At 29.9% G+C, this 22,630-nt stretch overlaps 2 protein-coding genes and 2 non-coding genes across 7 annotated transcripts; 2 read left to right on the top strand and 2 right to left on the bottom strand.

Moving 5' to 3' along the window:
* Positions 1 to 39: 39 nt before the first annotated feature.
* TRNAD-GUC lies at positions 40 to 111 on the bottom strand. The gene has a single exon. It is a non-coding gene; the product is annotated as a tRNA-Asp (tRNA).
* A 1,036-nt stretch (positions 112 to 1,147) lies between these two features.
* TRNAD-GUC lies at positions 1,148 to 1,219 on the bottom strand. The gene has a single exon. It is a non-coding gene; the product is annotated as a tRNA-Asp (tRNA).
* A 3,246-nt stretch (positions 1,220 to 4,465) lies between these two features.
* On the top strand, positions 4,466 to 6,623 carry LOC110630283 (UPF0496 protein At2g18630). Of its 2 annotated transcripts, none has more exons than XM_021777693.2 (2): positions 4,466 to 4,896; positions 5,263 to 6,623. In XM_021777693.2, exon 2 carries the CDS (start codon positions 5,297 to 5,299, stop codon positions 6,467 to 6,469), a length of 1,173 nt encoding a protein of 390 aa, XP_021633385.1. In that variant the 5' UTR covers positions 4,466 to 4,896; positions 5,263 to 5,296; the 3' UTR covers positions 6,470 to 6,623. The 2 variants fall into 2 exon arrangements, with proteins under 2 accessions (XP_021633385.1, XP_021633384.1); XM_021777692.2 differs by having other exon boundaries at positions 4,468 to 4,887.
* A 3,783-nt stretch (positions 6,624 to 10,406) lies between these two features.
* LOC110629424 (pentatricopeptide repeat-containing protein At2g01390) lies at positions 10,407 to 14,693 on the top strand. 3 transcript variants are annotated; one of them, XR_002490205.2, is made up of 3 exons: positions 10,407 to 11,367; positions 12,545 to 13,982; positions 14,135 to 14,693. XR_002490205.2 is itself a non-coding variant. In XM_021776390.2 (2 exons), the coding sequence occupies exons 1-2, from the start codon at positions 10,611 to 10,613 to the stop codon at positions 13,543 to 13,545; spliced, it is 1,758 nt and encodes a 585-aa protein (XP_021632082.1). In that variant the 5' UTR covers positions 10,407 to 10,610; the 3' UTR covers positions 13,546 to 14,088. The 3 variants fall into 3 exon arrangements, 1 of the variants encoding a protein (XP_021632082.1); XR_002490206.2 differs by having other exon boundaries at positions 14,091 to 14,693; XM_021776390.2 differs by lacking the exon at positions 14,135 to 14,693 and having other exon boundaries at positions 12,545 to 14,088.
* Positions 14,694 to 22,630: the final 7,937 nt, after the last annotated feature.

Below are 22,630 nucleotides of genomic sequence, written 5' to 3'. Positions count from 1 at the left end.
AAAGTAAAAAACTTCAACGGAAAACTCAAAATAAGTAGACGCCGTTGCCGGGGATCGAACCCGGGTCACCCGCGTGACAGGCGGGTATACTCACCACTATACTACAACGACCCGTTTTGTTAATTTAATTTATTTTATAAATATAACAAAAGCTAAATAGGATGCTCATTTTAAAAAAAAATTATGTTTTTGTAATATTATTAGAATATTATGCTGTAGTTATTATTAATTTGGAAAGAACAAAAATAAATTATACTATATAGTTTCTCTAATATTAATTGCGATAGATATCAATTAATTATATAAGGATATTAAGAAAGCCATTATTGAGATTTATTTTTCTTCTTTTTGATGGTTGATGAAAATTAGTAGATTATGTAGACAGATCTGTCCTTAGTTCAGCCAAAATTTATTCTGTATTTATCTACAAGTTTAGAGATGGAAAGAAATTCTTATAAATTCAAATATTACTATTTCTCTACAAATAATCTCCTTTTATATAAGCAAAATTCATATTTAAAAAAAAATAAAAAAATACGTGTTTATATTAATATTAATTTTATAACCATTTAATAATTACATAGACATATATAAAAGTATTTTTTTATTTTAAGATAGTTATAATAAAAAATTAATAAAAAATATTTATTTTTAAAGAATATTTTTTATATAAATTAAATTATATTTTAAAATTTTATAGACTTAGAAATAGTTAGTTTAACCGTTGAGTCTGGTAATATTTTTTTAAAAATATATAATTAATATTTAAAAAAATATTTAAATTGTTAATTATTATGTTGATTGAATATATGGAAATTACATACTATATTTCAGCTCTGTAATTTGTATCAACTTTGAAAAAAAATTGTAGTCTTTTAAAATTTATTAGTTATAAAATTTTATGTCAATAAATTATTTATAATTATTTTCTACTAAAAATTAAAAATCAAAATAAAATTTAAAAAAATAGAATTTAAATTCCATCAACAATGAATTGGTATTATTTATATATATTATTTGATTATACGTTTATGGTCTTTTATTTAAAGCAACTCTAAATTTCTAACAAACCAAATTAAAGGAGAAATTGTTTCTCGGGAAGTTCCGTAACAGAGCTTGCATTTAACGGAAAATTTCAAAAACAAAACGCCGTTGCCGGGGATCGAACCCGGGTCACCCGCGTGACAGGCGGGAATACTCACCACTATACTACAACGACTTGTTGATTCTAATTAATTAAATACTTATTGGGAATAATTTCTGTGACAAAGTGATGTAACCGATAACGTAATCATGCTTAAATTACAGAACGTCATCATAGATGGTCCTAATTATTTTATATTTTTCTACAAGTTTAGATATGGAAAATTAAAATAATAAATATTTACACAAAATTTTTAGAGATTGACCAATTATTTCTCTACAAATAATATGGACACAATTCAGTGTTCCACCGTCATTTCACAAAAGCGCAATTTTTATTCAACTGCTTTCCCAGGATTTTCCCAACAAAAAAAAAAATACTCGAGGCTGTTGCCAGCAGTTAACGTAATTAATAAGTAGATTTATATTTTTAATAATTTATTAATTTTAATTTTCTTATTTTTAAAATAAAAATTAAAAATCAAAAAATAAAATCTAAAATATTTTGAATCAGATATATTTATTATCAAATTGAATTTGTTAGTGATAATTTTAATTTAATTAAATATTTTTATTCTCGTTCAGATAATTTTTAATAATTAATAGGAGATGTAGTTAAAATAATTGAAAAAATAAATTATTTTTTAATTTGTAAATTTTAATGTAATTAATAGATTAATTATTATATTTTTAAAATTAAATATTTAAATTTTTTTATAATTAATGTGTTAAAATTAAAGATTTTTTATTTATTTTCAGCTTTTAAGTAAAAATATTTATATTGCTCTTTTAAAAAGTAAATTATATTTTAATTTATAAATTTTAATATAATTAATGAATCACTCATTATATTTTTAAAATAAAAAACTTAAATTAAAAACGTATATATTACCTTTTTTAAATTAAAAATGTCAATAAATTAAACTTCTTTTCATTTTCTTCGTTTATTAAAATTTAAATTCTTTAATTTTTTATTTTTTATTTAAAAACATTAAATCGCTAATAATTTTTTATCTAAATTATAATATTTAACTAATTTTTAAATATTTTTATTCTTTAATTTATATTTATTAGAATACTTTAATATAATTTTAAAATTTATAAAAATAATTTTTTTTTCATTTAATTTTTAAAAAATCTTAAAATTTCAACTATTTTTGAAGAGTATCAGATAAGCTTAAGTAAATTATAGACTTTTATAAGAAAAAATTTAAAAAAAAATTATACGTTTAGAAGTTTAGTATCCACTAAATTTAAACTAACTTTTAGAATGAATGAAAGAATTGTAATATTGAACATGGTGTATACGGTGAGATTTAAAGATTTAATTGTAAAAACTATGAAATTTATTTATTAAATATGTTAAAATTTAAAAATTAAAGTGTAATTTATTCACGATAAAATATTTTATTTATATTGATATAAATTTAAATATTTATAAAAATATTTTAAATATTTAAAATATTTATTCTGCTATTAACTAACATGTTGATTAATTAAATTATGAATGAAATTTATAATTTGAAAGAAATTATTATAATAAAATTATAAATGAAATTTTTAATTAAAATGAAATTATTATAAAGAAATTTAAATATTTAATTTTAAAAATATAGAAATTAATTTATTAATTACATTTAAATTAAAATTTAATTTATCATAATTAAAATGTTTAATAAAATTTAAATTAAAAAATATTTTAATGATTTCATCAATATATAAGCATTGATTTTTGAAAAGTCCAAATGAATCACATTTTGATGAAAGCTAATTTTAATATATTAATTTACTAATTATCTTAGCAAAATTAAATGTTTGTAACGGTTAATTATTTTAATGGTCGATAGTTTTTATGGTTATAGCTTACGAAAAATTAACTGTGTGAACTTTTAATGATTATTGGGTAAATTATTATTAGTTGTTAAATTTTTATAAAATTAAATAATTTATCCTTTTTAAAAATCAATTAATTAAAATTTTTATATTTTATAAAATTCAATTATTTAGCTCTTTTATTAAAAGATCCCTTATAATTCATATAATTTTAATTATATTTATCATTTAATTTCTATAAATTTAAATATTTATATTATCTAATTTTACCGATAAAAATAAAATAAATTAATTAATAATTTATTTAAAAAATTTTAATCGAATGGTTTTAAAATAGAAATAAATTAATAAATATCTTAAAAATTTAAAATTATAATAATTTTTAAATTATATTTAATATATAAAAATAAAACTACTTAAACTAAATAACATAATATTTTGAAATTTAGAAAATAAAAGTTACAATAGTGGTATAAATTTAAATAGAAATTTATCTTTTTTTTTATTTACTAGTGATGTCTATAGCGCTATCTGTATCTCTCACTTAGATCTGTACATATGAATGTGTCAAGAACTCTCTCCATATTAGGCCGCCATTTAATTCTCTCAAATGCATACGTGGACGGAATTGTGAGGTGACTTGACCCACTCTCCTATCTCTTGTCATATCACACTAGGTTTTCTTTAAATGGACTCGTATGTGTGGTCTGTCCAGTCCACTTTATATTATCGAACTGAAATCCATAATTTGAGACCGGTCTGCTTGAGTGAGAACCGATAAATTTTGGACAACATTCTTCTTCTAGGTCGGTTTTACTTTTAAAAAGTACTACGGTAATCGATATAAATAATTAAAATTAACATAAATATACTACATTTTATTTGGTAAAAAGAATTATGTTTGATTTAACAAAATATAAATACATTTTAACTAATTAATTTTAAATTAAAAATTAAATAGTTGATTTTGATTAAAAAAATCCATTATTGTAGCATTCTGATTAGTCAAAAAAGGTGTAGTAATATTATTAGAAGGATGGACAGCCATTAGGTAAAGAAGAAGCTGCTTAGAATCTTCATTTCATTCTCCTATGGACCTGGTCAAGATCCATTTAGACAATGAACCGGATCAAAATTGAATTGAGTCAAATTTAAAATCAGACCAATCAAGGAATTCGGTCATTGAACTAATTTTGAATTGAAATGCAAAGATTAGTTTCAGTCCCTTATTTCTTGAACTTAGCCAAAATCAGGCCAAAATCATTGATTTAAATTAGAATTCTGAACCCAAAACAATCTGATTCAAAATACATTTTTTAAAAAATATATTAATTTTCTTTTTTTTTTCAATAAAAAGTTAACAAATAATATATTTGTAAACAGTACAATGTATAAAATATCAATATTATCCACTTCAAACTAAAATTTTGAATCGAAATTGTTTTAAAATGGAATCGTGCGGTTAGAATCATGAAGCTTGGCGAGCAAGCCGTTCTGGCCCGAAATCGGCCCGTGGGAAGTGAATCTCCACTTTTTGTTATCCGCCATATCCGTATTTGTCTGCATCAGACGCACCGAGGCCAAGAAGAAGATGAGCAAAAATCAGCTACACGCGTAGTTGACCTTATACTGTAATACTACTAGAAGCCCTTTGTCTAGTTCCTCATCTACTTATCCAATTTTTCACCACATTTTCTCGCATTTTCCTTTGCTTTCCTCTTTTTACAAGCCACGACCGCCTTCGTCCCTTCTTCCTCTCGTCGCTTGCTTAATGTTATAGTCTTGTTAATCGCTTCATCTTTCCCTTAAATCCGCAAAATCGCTGTTGGGTTTGAGATCTTTGTCTTTCTGCTTGATCGTTGAAGTTAGATTTGAACTGTTTTCTGCTGGTTGAAGGTCATCTGATACAAGGTTTGAACTGTAAGCTAATTTATACCTAAACAACTAGTTTGAATCTTCAATTTTGGGTTTTTTTCATTTGATTTATGCTGCTGAGTGAAGCATTGTTTTCTGGGTTCTCTAAATTATTTTGAAAAAGCGTTTCTTTTTCACTCCACAAGCTATTATTGGTTCAATTTTGTTAAATTTTGAGTTAATTAAGTCGTATTGATTCAATTTAATTTTTGGGTGTTTGTTTGAATTAGGTTTTTTTTTTTACAATTCGCTCGCATTTAAGCGAAAAAGATATCAGCTTTGCCATTTTGGCTAAATATAGTTGCTCTCAATCTGAATACAGTCTTTCTTTCTTGGTAGTAACAATATTCCTGCAAATCTTTTTATTTTCAGCCTTTATTCGATTCTTGCCGATTTTGTTTTGGATATGATGGGGGGACAATCTAGCAAGAAAAAAGGCGTTGAACCTCCACCACCACCCGCACCACCTCCGCCATCTACATCACCTCTCCAAATTAAAAGCAATTCCCAGTACACAGCAGACTTGAGATCATATGAGGATGCTTGTAAGCTTGATCCAGACCTGCAATCCTTTGATAACGCCCTCCATGAAAGGACTACCCGTGTAATAAACAGCCTTGCTACTGGTGTTGGTGCTAGATCACTGTCTTTTGACTCTCTCAAAGAGGTCACCAATAGCCTTCTTGACATTAATCAAGATGTGGTTGAAGTTATATTGGAATGCAGGGAAGATATATGGAAAAATAAAGATTTGCTTTCTTTGGTGGAGGAGTACTTTAAGAGTAGTGCCAAAACATTGGATTTTTGTACTTCTCTTGAGAATTGTCTTAAGCGAGCTCGAAATAGTCAATTGATCATACAGGTTGCTCTCAGGCAGTTTGAGGAAGAAGTAGCATTTCAAGATGGGGTTGTAGAGAAGAAGTATACAAAGACATTAGATGAATTACGCAAGTTCAAGGCAGTTGGTGATCCTTTCACTGAGGAGTTCTTTATACTTTTCCAGTCGGTGTATAAGCAGCATGAATCCTTGTTAGAGAAATTGAAACTTCAAAAGAGGAAGCTTGATAAAAAATTGAAGAACATGAAGACATGGAGGAGGGTATCAAATGTGTTATTTGTTGCTACTTTTGTTGCTGTGTTGATTTTCTCAGTAGTGGCAGCCGCCATGGCTGCGCCGCCTGTTGTAACAGCTTTGGCAGGTGCACTAGCTGTTCCAATTGGCTCAGTGGGGAAATGGTGCAACTCACTTTGGAATCGCTATATGAAAGAAGTGAAGGAGCAGAAGGAGTTGGTGAGCTCAATGCGAGTTCGAACATTCATTGCAATCAAGGATATGGATAATATAAGACTACTTGTCAACAAATTGGAAGTGGAAATTGAATCACTCTTGCAAAATGCTAGCATTGCTCTTATGGAAGAGAATGCTTTGAAGCTTGTGATAGATGAGATCAAGAAGAAGCTGGATGTATTCATGCAATCCATTGAGGATTTAGGTGAACATGCTGGTAAGTGTAGCCGCGACATAACACAGGCGAGGGCAGTGATGTCGCAGAAAATTATCAGGTATCTTGACCAGTGAAGAAGTCCTTGAATATTTGTACTATGACTTTGACAACTTGGTTACCTTGTGTGAATTTCATGTTATAGTTAGAGGGACAAATGCATTGTGTTGTCCAACTTAATTCAATCTTTATAAAGAAAATTATATTGTTGAGCAGGCTTATGCTCTCTTATCTCTGAGGACTTGTGTGTGATTTTTTCCCCTTGTGTTTACTGTCTGGCCTATGTTAGATTATTGCAGAATTTGCTAACATAAATATTTCGGATGCTATATGGTTGCTTACTGCAATAGCTAGAAATGTTGTCTACAAGAATCATGGAATCCGTTATCCTCTTAAACACATTTCTTCTTTCTAAACTCGTTTTCAGATCCATTGACAAATAAAACCCAAAAACAAAATTTTCATCCTCATCTTCTTCTTCTCTTTGACACCCATTATCGACAAAGACACAAAAGCTTGCATCTTGTTTCAAGTCTTCTTTGATAGAACACAAAATCAATAGTGTCTTCTTTCACTTGTGGGTGCAGTGGAATGACAAATCAACTGTGTTATTTGATAGATTTATTCCTTGATTTTTGTGTTGATGGTTGATGGGTTGGATTTTTTTAGGGCATTTGGGTTTGAATTACTTGGTGTTTTGGTACTTTGAACTGTGCTTGATATTTTTTGTTTTTTCAGAAAGTATTGGTAGTTTTTTTGGCCTTATTGTGTTTGGTCTTGTGTCATGGATCATTCTGGAGGTTGTGTTATTGAAGTTTTTATATCATTATTCATTTTGGAAAAAAAAAAATGAAAATCAAGAACCCGCAAGAGCACGACCTTACAAAATTCTCTTGGAGAAATTAATAGCAACTTTTAGTTGGACTGCGAATTCAGGCAACACGGAATCGCGCAACGGCAACAACACAAGAACAAAGCCACATAGCAGATATGCAAGACAAGGAGAGAACAAAGCCACATAGCAGATATGCAAGACAAGGAGACTGGTATCAGCACAAGCACAAGAATGTCCCTTGACAGTAGCAACTTATGGGAGGAAACTCTTTAGAGCCTAGCCGAAAAAGTCTAAAGATAGTATGAACCACTAGAGACATCAGTGCAGTGCGGTTTCGAGAGTGTTAACATCACGTATGCAGAGATCCTTCCACCAAATGCCATAATCGAAACGCTCAATTTTAGTCTGTTGAGAAAAACCTCCCCTACCGAATGGCACTGCAACTAAAAAAATAAACTAAAACAAAATAAATCGCATATCCGTCAGTTCTACAAGGAAGAATAGAGGGTCAAAACCCAAAACGTCTTTCCTCGTCTAAAGGTAAAGAAACTAAGCAAACCAAAAAAAAAAAAAACAAAATAGAATCAATGAGAAACGAAAATAAGAAAGTAAAGAAAACTTTCTTTAACCGAGACACTGTATCTGGCTTTCTCTCTTTCTCCCTTTCTCTCTCTTTTCTTCTCTCTTTCTCTAAATATTTTGTATTACCTTATTGGGTAGAAATTCTTTGAAAAACTCGGTAACATATAAGTTGTATATTAATAACTAAGATTATTAATTTGTGACATGTATATTGTAATACCCGGCTAGACCCCGGTATCGGAATTCCTACGTTCCGGCGGATTTTCCGTTGGAAGTCGGGATTCGAGGATGTCGGAGCTTGCCCTAAGGGTATATGAAAGGTTTTTAAGCTGTTTTTTTAAGTGTTTTTAGCATGTTTGCATGTTTTGAGTTAAGAAAAGTGAGTTTTGAAATGAAAAGGCCAAGGGGACAAAAGCCAGGTTCGGCCGCCGAAGGTGAAGTTCGGCCGCCGAAAATTGCATGGTTTCGCATGCACGTTAGGCCGCCGAAGGAAGAGTCGGTTGGCCACTACAAAAGCCCCTTTGCCCGAGACTTGAGTGTTAAACACTCTGTTTTTGGGCCTCAGAGAAGAGAAAGAGAAAGAGATAGCAAGGGTAAAAGGCATATGTTATCGTAGAGAATAGTGGACATGATAATGATGTACAGGACAGAGTTTATGTAATGTATAGAAATGATGTAATAGTAAGTTATATAGTGAGTTATAGAATTGTGCTTGGCCCTAGTGCTTGTTATCCCTTTGCACATGATCCTTTTATGTTATATATGATTGAGATAATATTATGATGATGATGAGCTAAGCTTGGTGCATGGTAGTCTTTCTATCTCTGTAGTCACTGTATGGTACCATAGCAGGTATCACTCTTCGAGTGCATACAGACAGAGCATGCATAGTCCAGGCTTAGTGGAAGTTATACAGAAAGAAAAGATAGTCAAGCAAAGAAAAAAAAAAAGAGTAAGTAACAGTTTTAAGCTTAAGTATGATCATGTATGGGATTTATCAGGTACACAGAGTTGACAGTAGGCTTACTACGGGTCCCGGCGGCCTTAAGCCGATCTGGATCCTAGTGCCGGTGATGGTCCGGTAAGCGGGCTGTTACATATATCAATTTAAAATTGATTAAAATTATTTTAAGCCATAATTATCATTATAATAAATTTAAAAATTAAGTACAAAATATAAATTTTTAATTATAATTGTGATAAAATCTAAATATTTAAATTTTTATATTCAATTAAATCAATTATTTTAAAAATATCTATAATCACAATAAATTTAAAAATTAAATCTTTATTATACAAAATTAAAAATTTTCGCTAGAAGTGTATAGGCAGTTTTTTTTCTTCTTTAAATTTAAATGAAATGAAATAATAGTATAAAATATAAATTATATTTTAGTTCGTGAGTTATGCTATAAGTAACGGATTGTATTTTTAAAACTGAACATTTAAACTCTTCTATTTTCATTCGATCTAAATGCATTGTCTCTCCATTAATGGCTGGTCAAATCTATAAAAATTATTTTTTCTTTCCACAATACTCTTATTGTATCATATATAACGGATATAAAAAAGGCTTTTACGTCTAAAAATCAAAATCCTCTATTTTTCTTTTTTCATGCAGTTTTTATGTATTAAAACATATTATCTCTGAATTTAAAATCTGCAATTTTACATCTAAATTTTTCAATTTTTATGTATTAAAATAAATCAATTTATAAATTTAAAATTTACCATTTTCTCAAAATTTTTACCATTTTCAATTTTCTCAATATCAAATCAAACTAAATATATAACATTCACTTTTTTTTATATATACTAACACAATACAATTTAAAATTCTCTTATTTGCCCCCATTTCTCAAATTTTTTAGATATAAAATTTAAATAATTATAAATATTTAAATCTTTTAATTTTTATGTATTAAAATAAATCAATTTTTAAATTTAAAATCTTGCAGTTTTCTTAAAAATTTCACCATTTTTAATATAAAATAAAACTAAATATATAATTATGCATATTATCAAGTTCCTGAATTCAAAATCTACAATTTTATTAAAATTTTTACTATTTTTAATTTCTCTTATTTTTCATAGCTAAAATAAAAATAATAAAATAAACACTTTTATTCATTCAAAACATATTTCATATAACTAAATTACTTTTGCTACTACTATAAACGATTAAAATATATTAATTAATAATAAAATTTTTAAATTTCTTTAATACACATCTATCAACTTAGCATCTATTTTTGGAGGAGAGAATGAAAAAGAAAGGAGTAGAATTTAAGTTTTTAAATATAAAAGTTTTTATTTTATATATGTTGTATATAGTAAAATAATTTTTAAAAATTTAATCAACTATTTACATTTAAATTAATAAAAAAATAATTGGAGAAAATGTATATTTAAAATTTAATTTTAAAAATATAAAAATTAAAGCGTAATTTATCTTCGTTTAAATGATGTGAACGGGTTAGCCGAACACCCAATTCCTTTATCAAAAAGGAAAAAAAGAAAAGAAAAGAAATTATATAATGGGAAAAAAATAACTAATAAATTGAGTGAGAATATTCAAACTCGAGAGAAAAAACAAACTAATAATGATCGTCTATTTTTTAAAAAGAAATAAAAATTCAAGGCGATGGATTTGGTCGACATTCCACGCCCATGGTCAGAACTCACCACTGCCTCCCTTGAATTCGCGCGCATTTTCACCGTTCTCATTGGCCTGATAATGGAAGTTCCAGACGGCAGAATTGTCTATTAAGGTGTAGTCGAGATCGTCAAATCGTCATAACATGGTGCATTTTAGTAGCATCAATAGATTTATCATCAAATCTATCTACAGTGAGTTGCCTTTAAATTACTTCAGCAGTTTCACGAAATGTATTCATTCCCTTCCCCAATCCAAACCCAGAAAACCCTTAAAGCAATTCACCGAAAATTCAAGAAAAGCATCCAAATCAATGTGCAAAAATGGGGTAGAGGACCCAAAAGTTTACATGAGAAACACCATTTCAAACATATATAGAATACTGAAGTATTCAACTTGGGAAACTGCAAAAGAACACATTTCAAAACTGGGTATCAAATGGGACTCTTACACTGTCAATCAAGTGCTAAAAACTCATCCACCAATGGAGAAAGCTTGGCTTTTTTTCAACTGGGCTTCGGGGCTAAAAGGGTTTAAGCACGACCAATTTACCTACACAACAATGCTGGACATATTTGGAGAAGCTGGCAGGATTTCATCTATGAATTACGTGTTTAAACAAATGCAAGAGAAAGGGATAATGATCGATGCTGTTACCTATACTTCGCTTATGCACTGGGTTTCGAGATCGGGGGATGTTGATGGAGCTGTAAAAATTTGGAATGAAATGAAGGAGAATGGTTGTTATCCTACTGTTGTTTCGTATACAGCTTATATGAAGGTTTTGTTTGATAATAAGAGAGTTAAGGAGGCAACTGATGTTTATAGGGAGATGCTTGAATCTGGGATTCCTCCAAATTGCCACACGTATACTGTCCTAATGGAGTACCTTGTTCTTGCTGGTAAGTTTCGTTTTGCCCACAAAGTGTTTGTTAAATTTTCTACACGAGTATGCCTGATTTTTGGACTGGTAGACATAATAAATGTACATGTTTAAGATGCTATTTTGACATATAACTCACTCAATTTTTCTCGGTGATTTGCTGAGCATTATTGTAGATTCTTGTGACTATAGGCCTCGCGTATGTTGTGTGGTTATTCAGTTATTCTGTAATATTTTCTCATGTTTGGAAAGCCTATGAACTGAAAGTAAACCAGTGCTATAGATTTAATCCTTGCGCAATTGATTGCTGACTATGGGGCCTTTGCTTTTGTCTTGATTTTGTTGATTCAATTTCTGTACCAAATTCTAAACTTAGTGTTGTGTGTGTGTACATAAATGAGCTAGAAATTTGGAATAATTGATCTTTTTCCTGCAAACTTTTTAAACACAGAGCAAAATTTGAGCAAAAAATTTCGAGTCTTTACTTTTGGACTATCCCTTGGATCTATGGATGTGAAAGTTGCTGAATTTAAATCACAAATAACTTTGTATTGTATATCTTGGTTGCTTGGAATCGTAATATTTTCTAAGACAAATGCTGAGATATAACAGGCTTAGAAGCATGTAACTTCTCTCATATTTAGTCAATTCTTTTTTCCCCTTGACAATTCTTGATTTCATATTATTTCCTAAAGGTGAACCATCTTTAAGCCATTGTCACTAGTGCCCAGAAAAATAAAAAAGACTATCTATAGCACTAAGGGAAGTGTTCTAGGCTCAACCCTGGCAATGGCTCCTAAAAAATTAAAAGAAAAGAAAATATGAGAAGAAAAGGAAAAGGAAGTAACGAACATAATTGAGTTCTTCTAATTGCTAAGTTAATTCAAAATCACAATTATAGTTCCAGAAGGAGAAGTTTTCTGCTGCAAAAAATTCTTATAGCTACTTATGGTTTTTGAAATTCTTGAACTCATTATTTTAGGTTTGTTACAATGATACGAGGAATTTTGCAAGACTCTTTGGCACTTACTGACAGAAGACAATTTTAAATTGCTCTAAGAAGAGGACAAAACTTTTCATTCTTGTTTATTGTCATTGATGTTAGTAATATCAATAGATATGTATGGCTTTCCCAGTGTACTGCTGTCTTTTGTTGGAATGTTGAGTTTTTTTTTTCTTTTTGTGGTGGATTTTAGGCAAATACCAAGAAGCCCTTGAGATTTTCAGCAAAATGCAAGAAGCAGGGGTACAACCTGATAAAGCTTTATGCAATGTTTTGGTTGAGAGATGTTGCAAAGCTGGTGAAACAAACGTGATGACCCAAATTCTTCAATATATGAAAAACAATCATCTTTCTCTCCGTTACCCTATCTTTATGGAAGCTCTCAGAACTCTAAGAATTGCTGGTGAGAGTGATACCCTCCTCAGGCTAGTTAATCCCCATTGTGCTCCAGAATCTATCAATAATGATGACTCACCTGCAATCATTGCAAATGCTGATGATGATTCTTTGGAGGGAGGACTTCTACTGATTCTTTTGAAAAAGCAAAATCTTGTGGCAATTGACCATTTACTTGCTGGGATAATAGATAAGAGTATCCTTTTGGATTCTTGGATTGTCGCAACTATTATTGAGGTAAACGGCAGGCAATGCAGACCTGATAGTGCTTTATTGGCATTTGAATACAGTATGAGAATGGGCATAGACCTTGAGAGAACAGCATATCTTGCCTTGATAGGCATGTTGATAAGATCAAATACGTTTGTAAGGATTGTGGATATTATCAAGGGAATGACTAGAGCTGGGCACTCTCTTGGACTTTATCTAGGTTCTCTATTAATTTATAGGCTTGGATCTGCTAGAAGGCCTACTTGTGCTGCAAAGATTTTTAATTTATTGCCCGATGAACAGAAGTGCACTGCTACTTATACTGCTATGATTGGTGTATACTTCTCTGCTGGTAGTATAGATAAAGCACTTAAAACCTATCAAACCATGAAAAAGAAAGGGATCAAGTCTTCTTTAGGTACGTATAATGTTCTATTAGCTGGTCTAGAAGGAAGTGATAGAATATGTGAAACAGATACTTATAGAAAGGAAAAGAAGAGTCTGATGGCTGATGGTTATTGTTCAAACAGTGTTCCTATGGAAGAAAAGATATGTGACCTCCTCTTTGCTGGGGGTTTGGCATATTGACTATCTACTTTGGGTCACAGCATCCCCTGCTGAGTGTAATTTCTGGTTGATCAGGGTGCTTGGAAGCCAATGCTCCTCTCGTAAGTTTAGAGCATACGAACATGCATGGGGAAATGGTAGGGGTCAATAGCTACTGATTTTTATCTGGATTGCAATTTCAGCAACCCATTATGAAACGTGTCTTTATCGACCATCAGAAACTCAGGCATGACTGTATTGTGTTTCTGGGTTTTCTCCAAGTTTCTCATTGATACAATGAGGTGTACATGATTTCACCCCTTCCAAGTTCCAACTACTCCACCAATGTCATGCAAATGAAAACACGCTGATGAGATCTCTTGCTGCTTCAGCACTTTATGCCAACTTCATTTGGGGTTCAGATCCAAAGTACTTCCTCTTGGAATCATCATCTACTATAGTGATATGCTCAGAATCAGGTTGGTATGGCCCTAAGTGTATCCCAATTATTTGTGCAAATGCATTATGAATTTTATAATGAATTGTTTAATTGTCGTCTGAAGAAAATATTTTTCATTTTGGCTCAGTTTTCATGACTAGGATTTAAGAATCAACGTCTTTGTCCTCGTAGGTCATGGAGTCCTTTCTTAGAGTAATTAACAGTGACAAAGGCCTGAACCAGGTACTCATCCAGATTTAACAGTTCCGTAAAAGAACAATTACAGTGGAGTATATGAGAAATTTCAATATCATATGCATTATAACTTTACTAGCAAATATGCCCTTATCTCTGCCTATCAAGGATAGCCTGGTTGGTCTTCCTTCTCCGGAGCGGGTGAGATCTTGAGTTCGAGTGTCCACATCTATCTATTATTGAGATATTTAGAGCTACCTCCCATTGTATAGCTTAGTTGAATTCGGCCTTTTTCCCTCATCCGTATGATTAAAAAAAACAGATCTTATCTCTCATTGTTTTCAGATGTATACCGACTGTATGGATACTTTGAATGTAGATCCAATGGATAGACAAGTGAAGGAGCTTTATGTTATTTGTTTAATGGAATTTATTGATTGGCAAAGCAAATTACTCTAGGAAAGTGCATTCATGTCTCTTCTTTGTGGGTACATTAAGCATCTCTGCAGGCAGAGTTCTGTCTTACGATACAATATTATGGATTATTTTATCTGTATATTGCTTCTCTGCTTGGTGAAATGTAGGGGAGAGCATATTTCGGTCTAAACCGAAAAACCGAACCGAACCGGTTGATTTCGGTTTTTTGGTTTGGTTTTTCGGAATAATCAGTTTGGTTCGGTTAATATATTTAAAATTTTTCGATTTTCGGTTCGGTTCGGTTTAAACATGTTAAATAATCGATCAAATCGAAAAATCGATTTAGTGGCTAGGCCCAAGCCCAAGCCCAAACCCGAGCCCAAGCCCTCCTTCTGGCCTCTCGTACCCAACCCAGCACCCCAACCCCTCCATCCCTTTCCGGCCCCAAGTCCAACCCAGCAGATTTCGGTTTGAACCGAATTGAACCGAACTGAACCGATTTTTATCGGTTCGATTCAGTTCGGTTATATCTTCATAATCGGTTTTTTCAGTTTTTAAAATTTTAACATTTCGATTTTCAATTTTATCGGTTCGGTTTGAAACCGAACCGACCGATTGCACAGCCCTAGTGAAATGAACTAAAAGAAGGCATTCAAAGACAAGCTAAATGCTCATTCAAAATGAGATTCAAATGAAAATCTAATTGTGTTCCAAACAGATTCCGTTGCTTAGACACTGAATCCTGCCCAAGGGGAGCTGTAGGGGGAAGTCAGCGTAGGCTACAAGTCCTTGACCTGCTAACCTGCCTGCTATTTTTTGAATATTGTTGGCTGTTGGAAGCATCAAATTTTGCTACAATCAAAATTCATCCTATCTGTCTAATCTAACCGTAGATAAAAGCATATTTCTCATTTAAAAATTCGTGTTGGAGAACTACACATTTCAATTTACTACTTAAAAAAACATCCTATCTAAATTGCTTCACAATTTATTTCAACTTGTATAAATTTTGAATTAATTCAAATTTGAGTGCCTAGCAAATTAAAAATGAATATAAATATAACCCAATTCAATATTGACCCGTGTGAATTTACTCAACCAAATTAAATTCTGTTGAAAAAATAATAAATTGAATTCAACAGTTGGGTTATCTTCGACCAGTGAATCGCATTCAATCCCCCGGATCATGCATAAAAAATAAACCTATTTTTTCTTTATTAATATAAACATGTTTGAAACAAAAGAACTAAATCTTTAGATAGATCATTATTCAAGAGTGTGTATAGACAAAATCTATTACTCTAGTTTCAAGTTAAGAAATTTACCACAATTTAATTCAATAGATTTATTTTTAAATCTAGAACATAAATTATTATCTTTTTTTGAAATTAAAATCTTATTTGATTTAAACGTCTTATTTTTAAGAAAGTCACCTTCCAAAAAGTAAATTAGATTAGGGTAAGTTGTTGAGACAAACTCTTGACTTATAAATGTTAATCAAACAGAAACAATTTTTATACTTACCGGAAACTTCAAGTTTCCGAACTAAGTTATTCCAATCAAACAAAGCCTAAAAAATATCTTTCTTGGTTGTTGGTTTTATAGCAGCAACGAATATTGGCAGCTCTAACGTTGGGCATTTTCTTTTTTGATTGTTAGTTTTCCTTATTCTGAGATCTCTTTATATTCTGAGCAAAGGAATCTAAAATTTAATTGAAAAAGTTGTCCTTCTCTTTTGTGTACCATTCGACTTTCTTCGTCCACCTTGAATGGTGGTCGCATATGCATTTTCCTGTTTCCGTCTCAAACTTCGATGATCCTGCCAGTCCTTGATTGATGGTTGCTTTTTTAGATCTATCTTCCACATTCTTCCGTTTACTACTATAACTCGAACTATTATTAAGGAAGTTACTGTTGATCAACTTTAGTCGGTGATCAGAATCCACGACGTTAAAAAAGAGAGCGGTGTGTTTTTTATTTTCAGCTGTTGAATTAAGTTTTCGAGTCAGGTCTTCGGGTGGGTTCTTTTTGCTGGGCTCTAAGACTTTTTTTCTTAGCTGACCTAGATGCTTTGTATCTATGATCTGTTTGGCTTTTTCTTATATATATCAAATATTTTTAGATAAAATAAATTAATTTATTCAATTTCTTTTTTTTTAATTTTAATATTTAAAATAAAATATTTTAATTCATTTTAATTTAAAACAAATTGATATTAATGTATAATGGAATCTTATCCATTATGCCTTTCACGCTCCACGATTTATTTACGTATAAAACAAATAATAAAGCAATGTTATTAGCTGTCTATTGGACATTATGGTAAACAAATATTAATGAAAATGTGATGTCCCGAAGTGGCAGCAAATTCCCAAGGCCAAGGACATCAATTTTAAGGCAGAAAAAGGTCAAGGTTTGAATTTGCTGACTCAGTTTTGTACTTAATAGACAATGTTGTTAATGCTGTAATAAAATATTTTTCATGTCTCCTCTCCTAACAATCCACCTACCCACCCACCCACCTCTTGCCTTTCCTATTACCCAATAAATAAAAATTCAAACTTTATTTGCACATTAGTCATCATCCATGTTTTTATTGATTAATTCTTATGAAACTTTGATGTCAATTTGTTCTGCTTCAAATTGTGTCATTGCCTAGACTTGTATCTAGTCAGGATGAATTATTCAGCTTAATTTTAATTTTTATATTATTTAATTTTACTTTTATTTGAAGTAATATAACAAAAAATGCTTCACATTAGTTTATATATTTCAAGTAATTATTAAGAAAATGGGAAAGTAAGCATGAAATTCTATTATTATTATTATTATTATTATTATTAGTTATTGAATGACACATACTCCATTAACAATATGGTGCTTGCTTGGCTTAAATTTACAAGTTAGGGTTTTTTCTTTTGTGGCAGCTGCCATGCCACGCAAGCAAACCTAATTAATAAATTATTGTTTGGGAAATTTCTAATAAATAAATAAAAACAAACCCAGTGGTTTGTGACTATACATAAACATAATAGAATTGCTTAAGCTTGCTTAATTTAATTAGTTAAGAAGTATAAGATTCATTTTTAAAGTTTCAAGATTTAAGATTTATCGCTTTTTTTTTTATCCTATAATGTTTTTTTGAAAGTTTTAAATAGATATAGTAATAGAAGATTTATAGAAAATAAAATATTAAAATTTTTAAATTTTTATAGATTAGATATTGAAAAAAAAAAAAAAATTGGAAAGGGGTGGGACAAAGTTATTTGTGGGATAGAGGCTCTTAATACTAGGGCTGAGCAGAATTCGGTTCAAATCGAAAAAACCGACCGAATCGAATTGATTTGAAAATTTAATTCGGTTTTTTATACATTTCGGTTCGGTTCGGTTTTAAATTTCAGAAATTCTGATTATTTCGATTCGGTTCGGTTTTGATCAGAAAAAAACCGAAAAAACCGAACCGAATCGATTAGGGATAATAATATATTTTTTCAATAATATAGAGAAATTAAATTATATTAAAATTAAAATATTTTAATTAAATTTTAAAATACTAAAAATAAAGAGTAAAAAATTAAAAAAATATTAAAAATCGAAACCGATCAAACCGAACTGAACCGAACCGAATCAGACCGGTTCGGTTCGATTCGGTTTCTGACCAAAATCGATTCGGTTCGGTTTTCATAAAAACTAAAATTTCGATTTTCGGTTTATTCGGTTCGGTTCGATTTTGAACCGAACCGACCGAATGCTCACCCCTACTCAATACCAACGTGGCCGTGAGAGACTGACTCAGAAATGCAGTAGACCTTTTAAAAAAAAATAAAAAATTTAACCTGCAGAGCTTCTGAAATGTGGTAGGCTGAGTTGTTTGGCGGAAGAATCTCTACCATACTTTAGAATATTCTAGTATTGTTAAAATGGACTTGAGCTTGCGCATAGTTTAAAATCGCCCATATTTTATTTAGATTTAAATAAAAAATTTAAAACTCATTTTTAAAATAAATTTTTTTATCAAACTCATTTTTAAAATTTATCAAATTTTTTAAAATCCTCCATCTCAAATAAATTTCATTTCAAGTAAGTTTTTTTTTTATTAATCTTAATTATAATATTTGCTTTTTTAATTAAATAATTTATTTTTATTGTTTATCCATATTAAATTAGCTATTTTAATTATTTATTTATGTAAAATAAATTGTTTATTTTTATTTTTTATACTAATTATTTTATCTATCAAAATATTAACATATGATAATTATTTATTAATACTTTTTTAATATATTTTTTACTCATATTAATTTATTAAAAATTAAATAATTTATATTACAAAAATATTTAAAATAATCAATAAATTATACACTTCAATTTCAAACTACAAATTACAATTTCAAAACTTGAAGTCATCAATCGACTAATTTGCAACGTAGATCAAGATCAAAGTCAACATCAAAATCATGCCACTTCATATGATTTCATGTGCATACGTAAAGTCAAATCATACCCCACATTTGCCGTGACTGAATTACATTAATGATTCAGAAAAAAAAATTCCGTTAATGATGTGTGATTTGCTTATTCAATTTCTAAAATATAATTACAGAGTTTTTACTAAATAAAAAAAATTGCATTAATTAATTAACAATAAATTCTAATTTAATAATCTTGAAGTCGTATTTTAAATATTTCAAAATTTAAAGTACGATTTTAAATGCATATAAAAATTTATAGAAGAGTTGGGTAATTAGATAATTGAGATGATGTTGAACCAATTGGAATAGCCAATTGAAGGATTAGATGCACAAGTTGTTATGATGTAGGCCAAATATCTTCTTCAAATTAAGACGTCATTCATTCAGACAATAAATCAAACACTTGGAGAGAATCTTGGCGTACATACGATCAAATAAACATGATTGTCGATGTTATTAACAAAACTAAAATAACACATTTAACTAAAGATGAATCAACTGGTCTACTTCGATTCGGTAGTAGGGATGTAAACGGTAAGGTAGAGTATTCAAACTCGAACCCGATTATATATAAAATTTTCGAACCCGTCCCAAATCCGTTTAGTATTTTAATTTTACTATCCGTACCCGTTCCAAATCCGTTTAACAATACCACCCATATAATACCCAAACCCGACCGAATTCGATTTTTTTAAATTTAATTCAATGAAAAAAATTTAAAAATTTAGATATTATAATCCAAATATCAAACCCTGAATTAGAAAATTTACACAACCTGAATATCAACCTCAATTATCTATTAATAGATATGCACAACCCAGCAGTAGAAAATCATAAATATTGGAGAAATGCCTAGCAGTAGAAACATTGGAGAACAATAATTAAATAGCAAATATCCAAATAATCAAATTAATAGTTCATAAATTCTAAAATTCTTTAATAGCAACTAAAAATTCTTTAACAACATGCACATAAAACTCTTGATTATTAAAAAATTTAATTGCAAACCTAAAGAGAATTCTAGTCAAAGGAGATGTCGCCGATGCAGATTGTGGAGAGGCAAGGGTTGTCTTCGGCAGTGGTCAGTGAAGTGGGGAGAGAAGCGTCAATCGGAAAGAGTAGATGTTACCGACTGAGGAGAGAGAAGGAGATGTCGCTGATGCCGACCGAGGAGAGGGAAGAGTTGTCTCCGACTGAGAAGTGGGAGATGTGGCCACTGGAGAGAGAGAAGGAGATATCGGGAGAGAGAAGATTTATCGTCGACTGGGGAGAGAAAGGAAACATCGCCGGTGTCGATTGGGCTGCCGACACTCGTCAATGAAGTGGGGGAGAGAGGCGTTGACTGGAAAGTGGGACTGTGGGAGATGTTACCGAACTGGAGAGAGAAGGAGATATTGATGATTGAGGGAGAAGAAGATTTATCGTCACTAGGGAGAGAAAGGAGACGTCGCCGGTGCCGATCGGCCTGCGCCGGCAGTCGTCAATGAAGTGGAGGAGAGAGGCCGATTGGGAATTATGGGAAGGGAAACAGGGAGAGAGGCGCCGACAGAGAGAGGGAAGTGAAAATGAAAAAAAGGAATTAAGGATTAGGGTTAGGGTTAGGGTTAGGGTTAGGGTTAGTTTTGTTATATACTAATCGGATTCGGGTAATGGGTATCCGATCGTTTAATTCCGAATCCTACCCGAATCTGAGACGGATAAAATTTTTTAAACCCGAATCCGCCCAAATCCATTTTGTAAAAATCCAAATCCGTCCTAATAGAGTTTGGGCGGATCGGATACTCGTGAAAACCCGCCCGCCTGACATCCCTATTCAGTAGCTATCGGTATGTTACTAATCTAATAGGTTTTATTCTGAGTTCTCGTAATTACCATTTCTCATTCTAATCCCTCTTTCACCATCTATTTCTTTTCTCTCTCTTTCAAGCTTTTCTTTCACCCTCTTTTAGTGTTATATATTTATTTTTACAAATTTATGAATTTCATTTTAAAGTTTAGAAAAATATTATTAACTTATTTAATTTAGGAAACTAAATTGATTATCCTTATCTATAAAAGAAATTAATAGTTTATATCAATCATCACCAATAAATATGATGATAATGATGATGAAGTGGCCACGTTTTACATTTACAAAATACGTTTTTCACATACATTTATAAAGTTGAAATTGTAAAATACCTAATAAAAAAAAAGTAATATATATCCAATTCAATTCAATTATCTATTATGTTTAACTTCATTGTATTTTAATTCAACGTGCTTCTAATTTATGTTTTTTCTTAATATATATATATATATATATATATATATATATAAAATTAAATTAAAAAACTTTTTTTCTTTATTTTCTATTTATTTACAGAAACTAATTTATATTTAAAAAATATTTTCATTCTTTAATTTTAATTTAAAAATAGAATTTATTAATAAATTTATATAAATGTTTAAATAAGAATTTCAAAATCTGAAAAATAAATTTTTTAAATATTTCGAATATTAAAAAATATAAAAAATATTTTTGGAGTCTTAATTTTTTTTATAATTAAGTTATTTACTGAAAGTCAATAGGCCATTTAACTTGTATTTATTTGTGAAAAATCAATTTTTTATAAAAATTTTGTGAAAGATTTTTTTTAATAAAATTTAATTTCCAAATTTTGATTGCAATATTATAAAAAAAAAATCAATAATTTATGTGTATTAAGTTTAGTAATATTAATAAAATTTAAAATTTTAAAATATCTTACTCTTTTTGAGAATAATAAATTGTTTTTCTTAAAAATATATTAATATTCTTTAGATCATAAAAATGTATTCCTTAATGATAAATTTTTAAGTATCACAAATAGAAAAAAATATTAAAATATTTTTATAAAATAAATAGATATTTAATTTTTATTTTATTTTATTTTTTAAAATAGCGGAAGGGATGGATAAAGTGAAAGTATTTTAAATTCAATTGGCCAATTCAATAACTTTGAAATTTATCATTTAATGATAAATTTTTTAAGTATCACAAATAGAAAAAAATATTAAAATATTTTTATAAAATAAATAGATATTTAATTTTTATTTTATTTTATTTTTTAAAATAGCGGAAGGGATGGATAAAGTGAAAGTATTTTAAATTCAATTGGCCAATTCAATAACTTTGAAATTTATCATTTTCGCAATAAAAGTTGTTAAAAGGAGGCTTTGTGACACTCCAAGGTTTAGCCTGGTGGAAAGTGCATCCTTGAAAGCTCTAAGGTTCGACTCTCCCAACCCCTATTTCAAAAAAAAAAAAAGGAGGCTTTGTGTAAAGTGCGAAGAGAATAGTGCTTTCAGATTCCCTCTGTGTGATGGAGAGAGAGATAGGTCATTTTTTAAAAAAGGAAAGATCCTTCCTTTTTTTTAGAGTTAGTTTGCTGTATAAATACCTTTGAATAAAACTCATGCCTCTGGTGTCGTATCCTCTTTTGATGGGACTGAAATGTTTTTGTACAAGTATGTCAGGCAGTATATTAATAATGGGCTATAGAACAATAAATGCAGAGCTGGTCGGTTCATACTCTCTACATGTGCGCTTATGATCAATGTGTTGTGTTGTGCCAAAAACCAA

Source organism: Manihot esculenta, chromosome 13, assembly GCF_001659605.2.
Source record: "Manihot esculenta cultivar AM560-2 chromosome 13, M.esculenta_v8, whole genome shotgun sequence".
NCBI classification, from domain to species: Eukaryota; Viridiplantae; Streptophyta; class Magnoliopsida; order Malpighiales; family Euphorbiaceae; genus Manihot; species Manihot esculenta.
Note: the sequence above shows the minus strand (reverse complement) of the source record. Positions and strands in the feature narration are given on the sequence as shown.

Bases quoted from the DNA above. Each gene is read 5' to 3' on its own strand.
- LOC110630283 (XM_021777693.2), top strand. From the start codon at position 5,297: ATGATGGGGGGACAATCTAGCAAGAAAAAAGGCGTTGAACCTCCACCA.
- LOC110629424 (XM_021776390.2), top strand. From the start codon at position 10,611: ATGGTGCATTTTAGTAGCATCAATAGATTTATCATCAAATCTATCTAC. The intron at 11,368-12,544 runs GTAAGTTTCGTT...GGTGGATTTTAG, and splicing joins GGAGTACCTTGTTCTTGCTG to GCAAATACCAAGAAGCCCTT.